General features: G+C 36.7%; 1 protein-coding gene across 2 annotated transcripts in view; it reads right to left on the reverse strand.

Annotated features, from left to right (window-relative positions):
* The window catches only part of CCDC171 (coiled-coil domain containing 171), a 264,220-nt gene that overhangs the window by 64,067 nt on the left and 180,928 nt on the right, over positions 1-19,225 (reverse strand). For both annotated transcript variants that reach the window (XM_059656616.1, XM_059656615.1), the window contains one exon: positions 6,737-6,868. In XM_059656616.1, the coding sequence (XP_059512599.1) occupies positions 6,737-6,868 (132 nt within the window). The remainder of the gene's footprint in view (positions 1-6,736; positions 6,869-19,225) is intronic.

Consider the following 19,225-nt stretch of genomic DNA (forward strand, 5'->3'; position numbering starts at 1 on the left):
AATAAGCATTAAAAGGTGTTATCAAATAGGGTTACACTTATACTTAATTAGGCTTCCCCCAGCACCCAACCACCATTGCCACCACCAAATTAAAAAAAAAAAAAGTGCAAAGCAAATCGGGAGAGGAAGAAAAGAAAGGAGGAAGGAGGACGTTGATACCAAAACTGCTCGAATGACTGACCTGCTAGGCCAGGTCTCCCAAAAAGTCTTCCTGTTCATAGAAAATATCAGGAGAAGATACAGATTGAAGACCAGAAGGCATAACTCACCATGACTATAACCAATCTTTGAATGCTACTGTTTAACTGGATAATAATTATTATCCCAATTAGCAACACATCCTTAAACCAGTTCTTCTGTACACACTAACATCTTGATTCACACAATATTTCATTTCATTTCGCCTTGCTTACAGCTCTGTTACCAGGAAATTTTGAAGAAACAATATATGCTTGTGCATTAGGAAATCTTCAGAGAAGAATTCCAAAATTTTAACTGGCAAATAAAAATGTCTTTCTAACAATATTACATCAGAAAACATTGTTTTCTCTTCCTGGTGTCAACAGAAAAATAAATAAATAAACAAACAAACAAATAACACACTAATTCTTTTTTTGTTGCTGTTAATTCTCACCCCAGGATATTCTTTCCATTGATTTTTTAGAAAGAGTGGAATGGAGGGAGGGGGAGAGAAACATCGATCTGAGAGAGATATATTGATTGGTTGCCCCCTGTGCACATGCCCCCACTGGGGCTGGGAATTGAACCCAAGACTCTTCGATTCCCGGGCTGATGCTCTAACCACTGAGACACCGGTCAGGGCAACACACTAATTCCTATATCCATCCTCAAAATAGGCCTCAAACTTAGGACATTTAGATTCCTCATTGGTACAATTTATATATTTGGAATTGTAGGCTACAGCTATAAGCAGCTCTATGAGACAACGGATGGCATTTTCCCATCAAAATAAATTTATTCTCAGATATGACTTTTCCAGCTAATTGTGTTTCCAGAACAAACACTCTTCTCTGGGGAAGTACTTTCCAACCTTTGAAGAAGGTAGCATTTCAACATCCTGTTTGATTCTACAACCCAATTCTAATCACTTTACTTTTACTTTAAAAGATGTTTTCATTTTAGAATTTATAGCACAATGAGGTAAATCTATATTTACTGACAAGAAAAACACCCATGATATTCTATTACATTTAAAAAAGGTTTACAAAACAGTGTGGCCCAGTTATTGTTTAAATATAGGTAGACATATTTACATGATATGTACTCGTGTTTGCACTTGTGACTAAAACATAACTATAATAAATACAAGAGCATATACCAAAATGTTAACACCAGCTATCTCTGAATGGCAGAATATTAAATGATCTTAAATTTTCTTCTATGCTTTAAGAGTCTAATTTCTTATTGTCATGATCATGTATAACTTTCATAATTTTTTAAAAGTTAATTTTCAGTATTAGCAACATTTCTATGAAGTTGTAGTGGTGTGTGTGTCTTAATCCTCACCCAAGGTTATGTTTAGAGAGAGAAAGGGAGAGAGAAAGACAGAGAAAAGCATCAACCAAAACCAACAGCTAGGTATGTGCCCTGACTGGTAATTGAACTCCCAACTCGTTAGTGTACGGGACAATCTCCAACCAACTGAGCCACCAGCCAGGGCTGAAGTTGTAGTGTTTAAAGGCAAATGCCATTATACAACTGAGCACTTTATACTACTCTTTATATTATTACAGTTTATACCTATAATACTGAACCAGCATAATAAAATTTTAATTTCAGTATATATTCTTTTTATTTAAAAAATAGCATTTGACATATTTAGCAAGATTTCCATTCAAAATGGCTGATTTCCCCGTTTTAAAAAATAATCAGGTACCTGGAAATTCACTTATATTGTTGAGATAACATGAAGGAGAAAATATCTAAAGAACACAATCTTTCAATTAGAAAGTGCAGCATCTCTGTAATTTCTAACTATGCTAGAAAAGGAGAAATTTCTTGTACAGCAATTAGAAGACTGCTGCACTAAGTAGCAGACAACACATGTAAAAAATTACCAAGAGTGAGTCTTGATATTTTTATTCCCTGACAGTTTAGGAACAGATAATTATTTCTTTCTTCTACACATGAAAAACTAAGAACAAAATTCCCTTCAAGATGCTCTTTATGGTTTAACTTTATAAATACAACAAAATAGCTGGAAGTAATTTCTATGCCTGGAAAATAAGTCTAAGTGTAAAAAACTATGGTATCCCTAAAGTCGTGGGTATAACCCATAACAACAACAAAAAGCCATACCAAATAAGGACTGTATAATGACATGGTGGGTTAGAGGTGATTAAGGGATTACTGTATTTATTATGGTGAAGACTCTGTTGTTTAGAATCTTCATAAATAAGTGGTTTCACAATGAAGCCTTTCTAATGAAGTGTTTATAAACACATATTTGTAAAGTGTTATTTCCAGAGGTAGAGTTATTATGCACTAAGCCTTTAACGGCTTTTATGAGATGGTTCGGGGAGCTTTTTCTTTTTAAATGAATGGGCCCAGAAGTAAAAACTGATACCAAGTCTCTCGACCCGGGCGAAGCAGCTTCCCGCGCCAACCTGCCCAGCGTCTGAAATCAAGTATTCCTCCCCGCACCTGCTGGGGCCGCCTGCCCGCACAGCGCCCCGCTCGGAGGACGTGGCAGGGAGCACACCATGTCCCGGCCCGCGGAGCTTCCACGGGAGGGGACAACTAACAAATAAATACTGAGTGTTTACAGCGGACCTGTCACTATTCTAAGCCCTTCAGATGTGCTAACCCACTCACTCGCCAGTCACACTAACACGGAGTTAGAAACCATTTTATTACCGTCCCTTTACAGATGAAGAGGCCAAATAAGCAGTTTAAGTAACTTTCCCAGTTAACCTCTTTTGGATTCCTATTCTCTCCGCTATTTCCACACAAATGAAATTGTACTCTACAGTCAGACCCTGCCTTTATTCTTTCCCTCTCAGCCATGTTCACACTCTCCCTCCCTTCTTTCTCCTCTCTCTCAAACACACACACACACACACACACACACACACACACACACACACACACACAAAACAGTAAGCCTCAGCAATGGTTTACAAAAGGCAGAAAGGCATGATTAAAAGCATGAATGGACCAGTTACCCTACTCACTGGATATGTGACCTTTAGCAATTTACTTCATCTCAATAAACTGAGCTTCTTTCTTTATGAAATGGATAAAAGCAGAGCACCTACTACTCATAAGGTTGTTGCAGGTATTAAATGAGACAGTATATGTGAGGTGCTTAGCACAGTAACTGGTACAGAATAAGCACCCAACAAATGTTAGCTACTGATATTGTTCCTGGCTTCTTATTGAATGAGGATGGAGACACAAGCATTTATTGCATGCCTGCTAATATTTGCCCGATATTAAATTATTAGGTAACAGTCCTTTAAAAACACACAAAATTCAAAGTATAAGATAACGAGTAACAGGTTATTATCTTTATACAGTATGGCAAAATATTTCTATTATGAAGTCCTCGGCATTCACACTACACTGGATTCTTTCAGCCACAGCTACGTTTTCCCAGGACTCTGGCAGATGGATCTGCTGTTATCTCGGAGATAAGAGCACAGATACAATAGTTCTAAACTTGCCACAGAAGCTTAGGCAAAGCGTTTTAGTGGCACTATAGCCTCAATGGAACATCAAGTAACGTGGAAAAGTAAGTAGGGAAGTAACATTGGTCTTGATCAAAATAATTTCAAGCTTTTGAAGAAACAAGGGAGACTAAAAGAACCAAATGGAAAGATGTAGAGAAGGATCCTAGATAAGGATTTCTCAAAATAGAACACATGACATGCCCCTTCAAAGTAATGGAAACGAGCTACTATTGCCTGTTTATCTTTACGGGGTCCTAGGACGGCCGCACCAAGAACAGGCACCATGCCCTGCCTGCTCCTTGTGCGAGGCACTGTGCCTCATTCAGTCCTCCTACAAGCCTGACAAATGGGGAGCATAACCGTTTTTTACAGAGAAGGAAACTGAGGTTCTTTAAAAGCTAGCAGATCAGAGACCACTTGAACTGAATTTTCTCCTGAAGGAGAGCATCAGTCACATGTTCTTCTGTGTCCAAAAAGGAAAAGGTAAACCCCTCATCCCCTTCGTCTCTCAATCGTGCTCACTGGTCTTCCTTGTGTACAGAATTATCCCCATAATGAAGCTTGCCCTGTTGGAAAAGACAGACAGGGCTGTCTAGGAAAACTTCAGCACCCACCGCCCTGAATGATGGCTGTGCGGGTTGGCCAAATGGTCCATGCACTACCACAACCTGCAGAGTGAGGCCCTCCTCTTCATCATAACCAAAGCGCGTGCACTCACTGAATACCCCACTCCACCAGCACTGAGTGCAAAACTAAACAAACGCTGAATTCCTGAATAGGCAGCCACACTTGGCATAAATATACATATTTACATGCTGTAAAAAGGTATAGAGTTCCATAATATTAGCCTGTCAAATGAAAACAAAACCTTTTATCTTGAATTTGTCTACAGTACAGCATAAACTATGACCTACATCACACAAAGATACAGAATGAACATTTTTGTGAATGTAAGAAAAACTCCACTATAGATTTAAAAGATTTCACGCTTTCCATTTCACACAGGTGTCTAGATTTCTTAGTGTCAGGTTTTATCAGTTAAGGCTCTGCAGTCAAACACACCTAGACTTGCATCCAGGCTCTAGGCTTGCTGTTTACTTGCTGTTGGTTTTAGGAGAGCTACCTAAGCTCTAAACTGGAGATAATGCCATCCACTTGACAGCTTCATTGTGAGAATTACATGAAATCATGTATTTAAAGAGCTGAGCATGATACCTGGTGCATAATACGTGCTACTATTACTACAATTAAGGTTATCAGTTAACATAGTGCCTTTCTTCTCCAAGTATTCAAAGTACATCACCAACTACATGTGTGAGGGCATGTGTGGGTGTCTGTGTGTATGTGTAAAACACTATTATGGCCCAAATCATGTGCTCTTCTCTGTGTGGAATACTAATCCAAAATATATTATTACTAAACTGTAATGTATAATACAGCATGGCAATGCAAAACTCACCCAAGTGTTTAGGTATATGGTAACGTGCCTAACTATTTTCATTAGAACTTGGAAAAAATCATAGTTTAACATATGGGTCTATACATTTCCTTCTTGCTATTCACAAATGTCAAAACCACAGAGAGTTCATGGTTTGCCCCAAAAATAGCATCCCAAGGCATCAGTCTCTTTCCAAATCACCCAAATCCAGAGTTTGGGGGAAGTCTTTATTTGTGAATTATGAAAAGTATTAAACCTTATGAGTGTCTGAATCAAGACAGCCAACTAAAGGATTATTTTACAACCACTAGAAAAATCTCAAATCACACTGTGCTCAGGGTTACAATGAATTCATAAATAATGATAGTCAAATTTAAAATGTACTTCTTAATTTTGTAGTAAGTAATGGTACAGTATTGTAGCCTATATCTGGAAATAAAAATATTTTATGCTTAGTTTTACAATTACATATATTTAAAAATACTGATCAACAATCTAATGAAAAAAACAGCTGGTGCTTATTTTTTCTTTGTAAAGTTCTGATTTGAGTAACAAATTAAATTAGGGTATGGAACATGTAGAAAAAAATTAACACAGCACCACTTGGACTGACACTAATTTTGTACAAAATTAAAATTTCACAGGGCGATAAACTGAAGAATGAAAGTTTATCTCAAACCTCAAAATGTGAAACACAGACTGAATTTTAAGATATTTGTCTTTTAAATAAAATTTAAAAACCTAGAATGCTTTTAAATAAGGACAACCTCTTTTGATACATCAGGCTCCCTATGGTTTAGATAATGTTCATACATTTTTCTAGTAAAGGCACTAGATATTTTAAGGAGAATAAAGCAAATATTAAATTTTGTTTTGTCTCATTAAAAAAAAACTTTAGACCTGAGTAATAAAATGACACAATAGTAACCTAGGATAGAAAGATACATGCAACATCTGAAAAGAATTATGTTTTTGAAAATAATTTTCTTTATTAAGTTTTTTCTTAAAATTATTTGAGGTTTTATGATTTGGTGCTTTGAGTTTCATAAATGAAATAACCCAGTTTGCACATATAATGTTCATTAAAACTAAACATTAAAGGGCAAAATACTCTATGTTGCCAAGCACAGTTCTAGACTTGCTGAAGTTAAATAAATCCCCATGTAAGAAATGTTGGATATACTTTGGAATGCACATTGAAAATTTTCAAATATCTCTCCTGATAATTTTATCTAAAGTGATTTATTTTAAAACAGCAAGAGCTACAAATTGAGATTAGCTTAAGAAGATAACAGCCTAGCATCTTATTGTCCTCTGCTGATTAAAAAAAAAAAAAAAGTAATTTTTTAAACTTACTTAGCTATAAAAGACATATTTTCCTTGGGGGGAAAAAAAAAAAGAATACTTTTTGGGATTATTTAACAGGCTGGATCAAGACTTTAAAGAAAAAAAATTATTTGTGAAATATAGTGTTACATGATAGAAGAAAAATTATTTGCATCTCCATTATGTTATTCACAATACTTTGAGGTTTTCATTCTCTCCAGTTACTACATTTTATTTTTCTAGACGTCTCAGTAGCAAACAATGTTATTTAGACTCTAACCTGGCACGCTACAACCTCTGGCCCGCCCTTGAGCCCCTCCATTACAAAGGTCTCCAGGTGCAGTTTGGGTAGCTGCAGGGTGAAGTCATTCCTACTTGCCGCAGTCCGTGACAGCGAGATCTGATCTCTGACCTAAAGGGAAAAAAACAGCATCAATGGTAATTCCCCTTCAGACACATTAACTGGGATGAACTGGGTCCCCTTGAGCCCACTGAGTGGACTTGCATTGATCGCTGGACCTGAAATCCATGAATAAATTTAGGACTAATTGATTTTTCGTTGCAAATAAATCTCTAATTCAGAGTGCTGGGGGAGAATGTTAAGAAGAAAAAGCATCCTCCTGCTTGAAATGAGGGAGGGAAGAAGAGTCACTGGAGCTCTTCTGATCAGGAGGTTTTGAATTATTTTTCACTGTTCCTCCCTGAAAAGAAAGAGGAAAGGGGGGGAAGTCCACAAAATCAAAAACAAACAGTAATCTCCTAATCATTATCACTTTCTTAATAAGATGTTTAATTTAACTGGTATTAACTGATATATATTGGACAAGATAATTATTAGGTATTAGTCTTTGAAAAAAAACTTCAATACTATGTACCCTGGAATAAAAACAAATACACTCAACAAACAAGGATACTTAAAAATATACCAGTAAGAGGTTTGTTTGCCCTTTTTACTCTTATAAACTTGAGTGTCATCAATTAAATATATATAAACCAACTCGATCATGCAACTTCTAAGTAAGGTAATGGATAGAATCAGTAGAATTTGTACTGCATTTTAAGTGTTCAGAAAGGTAACAATACAAACATTTCACAGGAGAAATACAAAATCTCTGGTCAGTATAGGAATCACATGCAGTTGATATTACACTGCCACCTTCTGGACAAATGAGAAAATACTCCCTATATAATACAAATACTAGATAGAAGAAAACATTCAGAAACAGATAATTTTCACTTTTAATTTCCAAACTTAGTAAAAGCCTTAAAAATTCCACAGTTTAATGTACTTGTAAGATCAGTAAGCTCTCAATTTTAGTCTTATAGATTAATGGTAGGAGTTTTCATATGTAGGCAAATTTTCTAACTTTCCTTATGCCTGAATTAGTTTTAAAATTTTATCTCTATGCTACCATATACTTGATAAATGTTATACAACTAGCTTAGAGTCACAGCATAGAAAGAGTTTTTATTACCTTTTTAGCAAAGGTAAAAATGGGGAGAACTATACAAATAACTTTAATTGCTCAGATACTAGTAAATGTATTTAATCTCTACTTTTACCTGAGCAACTTCAAATGCAACTTGGCAATACAGAGTGGGGCAAAAGTAGGTTTACAGTTGTGAGCACATGAAACACAATTTATTCTATTATTATTTATTAACTATTGTATTATTTTCCATACGAATAACTGTAAACCTACTTTTGCCCCACACTGAATATGATAGAAAACCTGTCCTTCATTTTTCCATTCTACGTGAGCAGCTTATAAAACTGTTGAATCATTTCTTATTTTATAAATGACTTATCATACTTTGTAGAGTTTCCTTAAACCAGCAAATACACAAACATATGACGACACCTTTAATTGTTCATGCTAATCGATGGGTATAAAAACCCTTATTCTGCCAAGCTATCTGAAGAACTTCTGTCGCAGTGTGTGCTGTGAAGTGTACACTCTAAGGCAACTTCTATAACAGTGTGTTGACTATATGCACACTACAGTCCCAATTCAGAATATATTTTTATCCATAACAAACATTCTCTAGTTTTCAGTCAGAATGAGAATGCTATTGCACTCATTTAATGTAACAGAATAAATCATATTTTAAAAATATATTTGCCTTAGGTTTATATTTTATAGGTATGGATACCTTCTCATGCTTTTCTTTTTGTCACCAATGTACACTCAGATAAAAGAAAACATTAATGTGGATTAAGGTACTGAGAATTTATCAACATCAAACCACTGGTGTTTTGCCTTCTACCCTTCTGAACCATAGTCAATAGATCTAAATATTTTACTGCACCCAGGCCAATTCATTGTTTGATGTTTAAAAACTCACCCAGAATCAAAGAAAATTTATTAAATTTGAGCCCCCAAATGAGATACTATTAGCTTTGAAAGTCAAGTTTAACTGTGATATTGATGATTCTCTTTTTTCTGTGACAAAATTCACTAGGGAAATCCTGGATGTCAAAGTACAAAAGCAGATTGCTAATACGGGCAAAGGGGGGTGGGGGGCTCTGAGCAGTGTGGGTGTAACCCACAGCACAGTTCCAGCACTGGGGGTCCTTTAACCCCATTAATACCAGGCACCACGCTTCATCTGTGAAGCTAGACATACAGCCACAGTAAGCCACACTTTGTATTCTCTAAACAACTTCCTAAACAACATTAAGCTGGGGCATTTGGCATTTAAAACTGTGAGTTACTGTCAAATTAACATTTTCACTAAACATTATTTAATTTGGCAAATTAAATAATCCTGATTTTAGAAAAAAAAACTCAAAATGCAGCTGTTTTGCTAAATCTAATGATGAGCATCATTACTTTATTTGAATAATATGCATGTGTTAATATTTTATGAATGATATATTATCTGTTCAATGTTGACAGTGCCATCAAGAGACAGTGACCCATGATATATAATAGATGTACTATCACAAATATTTCTTCTAAAAGGTAAGAATTTTTCCACTTTCAAGTTAAAGCAAAACTTTGAGAGCAGGCATCTAAATTTCTCCAAATATTTCTAGAAAAAGGTTGTGTTATTTTTTTAAGTCTTGAAAAGGAAGTGGCTAGGAATTCCTTTATTTTAATGGGTAAAGGAAGTGAAAGCACCATGTTGAGAGAATATAAAACAGTGACACTAGGATAAATAAAAAGTATAACTGCAGCAAAGAAGCAAGAAGGAAAGGCGACAAGAAACAGGAAAAAGTGAAGAGAAAAGGAGAGACTGTTGAGGAAGAATGCAGAAGGCAGTTTGAATTTCAGGGTGTGAACAAGAATAAACAGGGCAGAAATTCAACACAAAACATTAGAAAAAGGACTCTCCCCTTAATGCATTAAATTTGTCCAGGAAACACACACACACAGAGAGAGAATAGGCAAGCTGAGAACAAAGTACCTAAAATCAGAAAAGAGGTAAGTGGGATTTCTTCATCCACTACCCATTGAAAACAAAATGATTCCTATCAAAAATGAGAATCTAAAGTAAGTTGTTCTACTGCCAAAGGTTCTGAAATAACAATATTAGAATAGTGAAATTACTTTTTCCCTAAATGGATAAGTAGGTTCATCTTTTAAAATACAGATTTTAATGTGAATTAGGATTAAAATAACCACTGTCACCTGTCCACAAATTACATTATAATTTCAAATTTATTTTAAATTATAGTTTCAAAAGACAATCCTTGATGTGAGCAATAAAAAATATACACGCGATGTTTCTTACTTCAAAATGGCTAACTTCATTTTTAACATATGATTTTTTATAGCATTTCATAATATAAATCTCAATTCAAATTGTATGTATTTTTATAACATTCTGTAAAGGTTGTATAATATCATATTTTGTCAAAAATAAAAAAAATCTACATTACTCCATTCTAAAATTTTGATTTTTAGAAAAAGTAGGTTTTTTCCCTTTCTTATTACATACTTTCAGAAAATAGATATTTCTAATAGATATGCTCTAAGAGATGTAGATAAAAATAAATGAAACGTTCTAAGTCCAAAATTGTTACAAAAATATATTTATTTTATTATAACAATCTAGTTTTAGAATTAAGTGGCTCATAAGCTCCTTTAAGTACCTTGCCTATTCCTCTGATTAGCCTTTACTCACAAGAAACCAATCTGTATTCAAACCATAACACCAAAAAAGCGGTTTCTGCTAGATACATCAACTATGAAATTAAATTAGTCATTTTTAGAAAAGCTACTCAACTCTCAAAATGTGAAGCTGCAGCTTCTATCCTGAACAGCTCTAAATCCCTCTGGACTAATGTTCCAATAAAAAAATAAAAACTCATGAAATGTAGTACTAGCAAATGTTTTCACCAACAGGATACCAAGGAAGAAGAGGTAAGCTGTAGTAGATCGAAACTTAGATACACTTGAGAATACATGTAAGGAGGTGTACATGGTGCCTAAATCCTGAATGCCTAGGGAAAGTAACTGTTATTAAGGCTTTGCATCACAGTCTTAATCTGCCTAAAATTATATTTTATACAAACTATTATTGCCATCAATGCTTCCAAACAAATGTTCTTATTAGAGATATTCCCATCAAATGCAGACCCCCACAATACTTCCTGCCACCTCCATCCTTATCACTCTATGTTCACCTTTTACTTCACTTACATCCCCTGCCTTCCGTTTTCCCATCCCGCCTCTGTACTTCCCTCTACATCCATTGACGCCTTGTTGCTTTCCCTTCCTTCTTTATTATAACTTTTCATCCTACACACTAGTGCAGCCTACACATAGTTTCAACCTATGCACTAGAGAACAGGTATAGTTGACACACTACAACCAGGGAACCAAATCCAGCCCATCTGTTATTGTAAATAAAGTTTTATTAGAACACAGCCATGCCCATTCATTTATGTATTGTCTTTGCCTGCTTTCCTGCTACAACAGCAGAGTTGGGTAATTGAGGCAGAGACCATGTAGTAAAATATTTACTGTCTGGTCCTTTACAGAAAACACTGGCTATACCTGCCTTTGAGGACTAGAAGGAAGGACAATATTTTTCACCATCTATAAAGTTTCTTAACATTACCACCTCTTACAAGAGAATGCATGAGCCTTATATCACTAACAAAGAGTGCCATTTCAGACACTTTTTGGCTCCTTTTTTCTAGTGTTTCATGAAATGAGTGTAGTATCTCCTGGTGTATTTTAAAGTTTATGTAGTCAATTTGACTGTCTAACACTCCTGGCACAACTATGATCACCCATTCCAATATCCAATTAACAGAAAATTTCCTTAACAAGTAGGCATACTGGAGAGCCTTTTATAAAGAGAAAAGAAAATCAGCCACAGTTACATATACTCTGTAATAACAATAATGACAAGAAAAATGTTATGTATGCAGACACTCATAAGTGAGGATGTGATCAAAAAGGAATGTCATTCCAAACTCATAGGAATGACATTTTCTACAGGGCAGTAGAAAGGAAGAATAACAGAAAAAGATATTTGGATAGTTCCAGGACTTTGGTATGTGCCTAGTGATAGGAGCAGGAGTTAAAGCATGTCCAGATAATGGAAATGACATTAAAAATTGGATAGTCAGCCTGGCTGGTGTTGCTCAGTGGTTTGAGTGCTGACCCATGCACCAAGAGGTCAGTGGATCAATTCCTGGTCAGGGTACTTGCCCAGATTTCAGACTGGGTCCCTGATCGATGTTCCTCTCTCATCAATGTTTCTGTATCTATCTCTCCCTTCCAATCTCTCTAAAAATCAATAAAAACATATTTTTACAAAATTGGATAGTTATATCTAAATGGATATTTCCTCTTTGTTTTACCTTTCCTTAACTGTTGAATTAATGAAATGGATAGAGTACAGTACTATTTCTATTCGTAATAGCACCACTAGTCCTTCTAAAAGTACTTCATACTTTTCAAAGTCCTCTCCACACCAGCTCACTTGATTCTGCCCTCCACCTTGTGACATAGCTATTGCCATCCCTAATATGGGGATCCTGAGTCCAGTGCTCTTAACACGAAATAATAATGCCTCTTAATGTCTATAATGAACAGTTACTAATTGGAGAAACTGTTTAAGATCTTGGTATTTCTTCCAATTTCTCTACCTAAAAAACAACACTATTTTTTTTTTCATTTTCTTTATCCCTTGTCTGGCAGTCATAGCAAAAGTATGTAAGTTTCAGAAAAGCAGTTTTGTGATAAGCAAGAGAAATTACTATGTAAACATCCTTGTTTTCCTCAGTAGTCTCCTTGGACCTGTGGGCATCCTCATTCGTTCACATTTTCTCTCCCCCTGCTCGGCTCCCCACCAGCACACACACAGGGATGACACTGAGACAGGTACCTGTGCAGCAATCACTCTTACACCACGGCCACCATCTCACAGGGAAGAGCCCCAAACTATGATGTCCCAAGACATCACTGGCACTCTGTCGCAGAAGCAGGCACTCCTTCGGTGCTGCAGCAAGCCGGGACACTCAATCTGAAAAGAAGGACATGAGGAACTCACCTTCTTTACTGGGAGGTTATGTAACTCACCTACGACTCTGGACCACAGCCAGACTCTCCAATGACTGCCAGCTGCTGTCACCAGGAAAGAGCAAAATCCACCGCCACAGTCACCGCACACATACAGTTACATCCCAATTATGGGACTAAGACACTGATCTCTTGAATCAAATTATCAAGCTGGCTACATCCCAATTTAGCATCTGAAAAACTGAAGCCTCAAATCAAATTATCAAGCTGGAAAACAGGGTGATTTAATCATGGTCATCTTATAAAGGCCCTGGACAGCATGATAAATCTGTAACGCAAGTTACAGACCATGGAATGTACCCCACAAATAGGTTACTGTGATCTTGAGCTATTTAAAAAAAACACAGAACCCACACTTGAGAATGGAGAAGTGTATTAATGAATTGAATTGTTACAGCCCCCCACACAGAGATAGTTTCTTTTCTAGGGTGAATTATTCCAAAGGAGAAAGAGGTGAACACTGAAATTAGTTATTTAGATGTGTTCAAGCTAAAAACTGTTAAGCACACGTACATGACATTCTGTAGTGTCTTATCTTTAGTCTGCCAAGGTTTTTTAATCCCTCTTGAGCTGGAGTCCCATTTTTAGCTTGGCTAGGTCAGAATGACACTGAACAATATGAATGATGACACACAAGACAGCTATCTGGACAGAGTTGTCATCAGCAAGCCAGCTGTGCTAACACCTGCATGTCCTGCACAGCTGATGTTCAGAACCAGGATCCAGAAACTAAGAATGGAAAGGAGTTCGAGCATCACCAGTAACATTTAGAGAGCCATTAATGAGTCACTAAAAATTGGGTTTTAGAGGCTGAAGATCACGTTTCAATTTTTAAAACACTATCAGTTTTATAAATTAAAAATTATCCTATTGTCTTTGTATTCCTTATAAATGCAGTAAGGACTAAAGATCAAAGATAACTATGTATTATCAAATATTCTGGTTAACCATTTTTAAGATAAAATTATAAATCACATTTGAAGATTTGGTTATGCAGTGACTTCGCCTGACCGATGCTGTTTGACTATTCTATTCCACAACCCACTCGAACAATAGAAATAATCATCCATCTATTTTTCATAGGCATCAAACTAGCTATTACCTATAAATTCATTGTTAGCATACCTCTCTTTCCTAGAGACATTCCTCAAACAAATTTAGGCTTTCTCTTCTATTTTAACAATCACATAAAGAAACCAAGTTATACTATCAGCAAGACTTACATTGAAATCTAGAGATGGCTTTAGTTAATGTTTCCAGACTGGGTGATGGTAAAAGTTTGACTCATTCAACAAACATTCACTAAGTGCCTACTGGGTACCAGGCACTGTGATAGATGCTGAGGATATAAAAATTAAGGAGACAGAATTCCATCCCTCAAGGACTTCAAACTCTAGTAGCATAATTAATCTCTCAAAATGCATTGCCTAGCCTCCCATTTATCTATAATGTCTTGTTTCTCCTGTCAATTGCTATATCACCTCTTTCTTTGCCAGAAAGTATTATGTTAATCAATCTCAACCCTTTATCTTCAGCCCTGACTTTTTTCCCAGAGGTCCAGACTCACATGTCCTGCTGTTCACTCCACATTACCTTAAACTCAGAAGTTCCAAAACAAAACTCATCACTGTCTCCCTTCTCTCTTCTCAAAAAGCAAACTCACTTGCTCCTCTTTTTGTGTTCCTCATACCAGGTCACCACACTGCCATCCTGGGAATCCTCCTCCCCTGCCCTTCTCATCCCCATACGCCATGCTATTAAATAAGTTTCATATCCCCTCCTCAACACCACCCACCATATTATCCTGCTTCTTAGCTGACAGATTCAGAGCTCTTAAAATCCCCTTTATTACTCACTGCACCCAGTTTACAAATCTGCCCTACAGAGCCCAAATTCCATAAGGAAATCTGACCATATCACTTCCTAGCTTAAACCCTGGTGAAGGTTTTAATCTCTGCCCCATGATAAAAATTCAAGGTTCTTAGAATGGAAAAGAAAAGAAAAGAAAAAAAGTTATTCCATGACCTGGCTTCTGTCTGCCTCATTCAGCCTCATCTCCTGCACTCTCCTTGCATTTAATGCTGAATTGAGGCTATCTGCAACTCTCTCTCTCTAGATAGCCTTTCCCATCTTTCCTCACACTTCCAAGCCCCATCCAGGCATTAATCTTCTCCTAAGAAACTTCCACAGCCTCTCCCTTGGGTTTTCTAAGTATGCCTCATAGATGAATAACTCGATCTAAATAGATACAGAGCTGCATCTTATGGGTGCATATTTACCATGATATACTGGAAATATCTATGTCTCCATTTTGAGGGAAGGGAGTAGGAGACATCTCTCTCTCTCTCTCTCTCTCTCTCTCTCTCTCTCTCTCTTATATGTATAAATATGAGAGAGAGATGACAATATAGATATATAGATATAGATATAGATATAGATATAGATATAGATATAGATATAGATAATATAGATGGAGATAAATATTAGATATAGATATAGATATAGATATAGATATAGATATAGATATAGATGATATAGATATAGATATAGGTATGGATAGGGATAGAGAGAGAGAGAGAGAGAGAGATGATATAGATATATAGATATAGATATATATAGATATAGATATATAGATACATCTTTTCCCAAGAAGGGCACAGTTCCTGACACATAATGTACAATCAAAGGTATTTGTAGAGCTCAATTACTTATAGTAAATATTGTTATTTTATTATAAATTAGAAGTTTTCAGTAACTTTACTGTTGAAGCAAATCCAAAACAGCTTCAGCAAAAACTCCTGTGACTCCCTTGTTATTATTCCAGTGTCATTTCAGCCTGATAAAAACTTAGGTTCTAGATATCTTTCTGAATTGTGATTTCCTGTCTTACCTTTTAAATACTTGACTGAAAGGTATTTAACACCTCTCCCTGAAAGTTCAGTGGTAACATAGTAAATTATGATCATATATAGAAAATACTTTAGTTAATTCCTCCATACTCGTAGGACAAATAATCTCTAAAGCCCTCAAGAATCCAGCCATTCTGCTAATTCAACAATAACAAAACAAAAAAAATTACAACCAAAAATGTTCCGCTTCTTCTCTACATTCAAATTTTACCCAAATCTTACTTTTACCCCCAGCTACATAGTAAACAAAGACATCTCTCTGCTAAGAACTTGATTAGCACCCAATAAATACTTAAGGTGATTTCCTCATACGGAACCCTAGGTAATCCAGACATTAACCTATCCATCTAACCTATCCTGAAAATTATTTCAATAAAATGATTATACTTTTACTTTTTCCATACAATAAAAATACTTAAGCATGTTTGAAGAGTCTCTTAAATTTTAAAAAATTTCCATTTCTAAGAAGTTTATATTATCAGAAGCCTACTGGTAAAGTTATTAGGAGCCTAAAAGAATATAATAGTAGTGAGTGATGCTAACAAAAATGTGAAGTAAAGTACTCCAAAAGCAGCAAATAAACTGGCAAATTTTGTTAGAATCAACTTTTTCCAGAACTCTAGAAACTTACACTTTACAGTGAGCAGCCAAAACTTAATCAACATGCTCTCACTCATATGTGGAATTAAATGAACAAAATAAACTGACAAACAAAATAGATCCAGAGACACTGAAGCATGCAACAGACTGACATATTTCAGAGGGAAGAGGCAGGGAAGGGGATTGGGAAGAGATTAACCAAAGAATTTATATGCATATATGCATAACCAATGAACAGACAATAGTGAGGTGAAGGCTTAGGGAGGGGGCGGGAATGGGGTGAAGGAGTCAATGGGAGAAAAATGGGGGAAATACTTTCAACAATAAAGGTAAATTTTTAAAAATCTGAATCTTAGTATTTAAGGAAATCTCTGTTAAAACACGACCTGGCCTGCCCTGGTGGGTGTAACTTAGTTGATGGAGTGTCATCCCATGCATTGCCAGTTCATTTCCCAGTTAGGGCACGTTCTTGGGTTTTGGGCTCAATCCCCACTAGGGGCATGCAGGAGGCAGCCAATCAATGTCTCGCTCTCGCATTGATGTTCTCTCTCTCTCTCTCTCTCTCTCTCTCTCTCTCTCTCTCTCTCTCTCTCTCTCTCTCTCTTCCTCTCCCTTCCTCTCTTTCTAAAAATCAATGAAAATATTTTTAAAAAACACACACTAGCTGATCACTAAATAACTTAACAGAACAGAGATTTCAATAATCACACATGACAAAGAATACAGACTTTAGAAAATTACTTCAGATAATTCACTAAACAAACAACTACTACTAGAGTATGCAGCAACAACAAACACTAGAGATGGTGACAAATCTGATTTCCAGAGTCACCACATTGTAATACTCAAAAAAATCCATTTCTCAACCAAAAATTATGAAGTATGCAAAGAAATAAAGTATGGCCTACACACAAGAAAAGTGGAAATTAATAACAACTTTCCCTGAGGAATCTTAGACATGAGATTTACCACAGAAAGACTTTAAATCAATTCTTCTATTTTAAATATTCTTAATAAGTTAAAGAAAACCATGAACAAAGAACCAAAGGAAATCATGAGAATGATGTTTTCCAAAAAAAGAAAATATAAGTAAAGAGATATAAAGTATAGAAAGGAAACAAATAGAAATTTTTGAGTTAATACACTCAAGTGCTGAAAAGAAAAACAAAACTGTCAACCACGAATTCTATATCCAACAAAAATATGCTTCAAAAATGAAGAAAAATTAAGCCACTCCAAGACAAACAATAGCAAAGAGTGCCCATTAGTACTTGACCTTCCTTAGAAGAAATACTAAATGAAATCCTTTACCCTGAGATTAAGGACACTAGACAGTAACTCAAATCTACATGAGGAAACAAAGATCACTAAAGTAAAGAAATAAAGGTAGGAGAACCAAGATGGCGGCGATATAGGCAGACGTGTCCCAGGTCGTGTCCCGGAGCAAATGGAACGAGCAGCTGAAGCTAGTAACACTCACACCGAATTGGCGAAATTGCTCAGCTGGTGAGAGGGTTTACAGCCGGGAAGAGCAGAACTCCCCTGGTAAGGTAAAAAAAAACCAGGGATTTGGGCAGGAAAGTTTGCCAGACCTCTGAGCCCAGAGAGTCGGAGGGAGACCGCGTGGCAGACAGCCGCGTCCCTTGGGACAGGCACAGCCCCTGACGGGGGAAAGGAGAACCGCGGGATTCCTGGCGCCGCCAGGGAAATTGAGAGCTGGGTTCTGTGATCACGGAGGACTGAGCCTAAAGGGGGCAGCCTGAAGAGCTGACCTGACCATGCAGTCCCGGTAAGAGAAGAAGCTTACAGAAACCAAGCCTTCCCCGTTTCCGCAGCCGGCATTTGTTTGTTTGTTTTCACTGAATACTGTTCATGGGACATCTCGGATACAGACACTCACCTGTGCTGAAGAGAGGGAGAGTGTGCTGAGGAGTGGAATCTGGGGAGAGACTGGGGAAAGAGGGGGAGCCGGGAGAGGTGGTAGTGAATTGAGTGCTGAGACACCCCAGAGCCCGGGACTGGGGCAGCCACCCGCTCCTGAGAGGGAGTCTCCTCCCCCCAGCCCCCAGGCAAGGAGCACAGCCACACCCAGATTCCACCCTGTAGGAGATCAAGGATTAAGATAACCTGATCAGTCCCTGGGAGTTAACAGGGTCTGGCCTATAGGGGGATTTTCAATCCCAGCAACAACATAGCGCCGGTAACTAACTATTACGCAGTCAGCTCTGGGCAGTGAACTTCCACTGGACAGAGAGGCCCTATAGCCTCAGAGGCCAACCCCAGAACACTGCCACCCAGAGGCTGACCCACAAACTGACTCTTTGCTAAACACAAAATAAGGCAGTCTGGGAAATAAATGCGGCATGCTTTAAAATAAGGACTGTGGTTTACAACACAGAGGAACAGTATATCGCAGGGAAACTCAACACTCTCCTGAATACCTGGAAGGTCTAAGGCGAGCCACACTGAAGAATAGAAGAAACGAAGGACCTTCACTACTGCAATTTTTTTTCTTTTTTCACTTTTTAACTAAGAAACCAATTTTTTTTTCATTCTTTTTTTTTTCTTTTTTTTTTTTCTTTTTCTTTCTTTTCTTCTTTTTCCATCACCTGATTTTACCCTTTTAATTACTACCTTCTTATTTTTAACCAGTATTATTACTGCTACCATTTTACCATTTTTTAAAGTGCCATTTTATTTTTTCTTTATTTTATTTTG

Source organism: Myotis daubentonii, chromosome 11 (assembly GCF_963259705.1).
Source record: "Myotis daubentonii chromosome 11, mMyoDau2.1, whole genome shotgun sequence".
NCBI lineage: Eukaryota > Metazoa > Chordata > Mammalia > Chiroptera > Vespertilionidae > Myotis > Myotis daubentonii.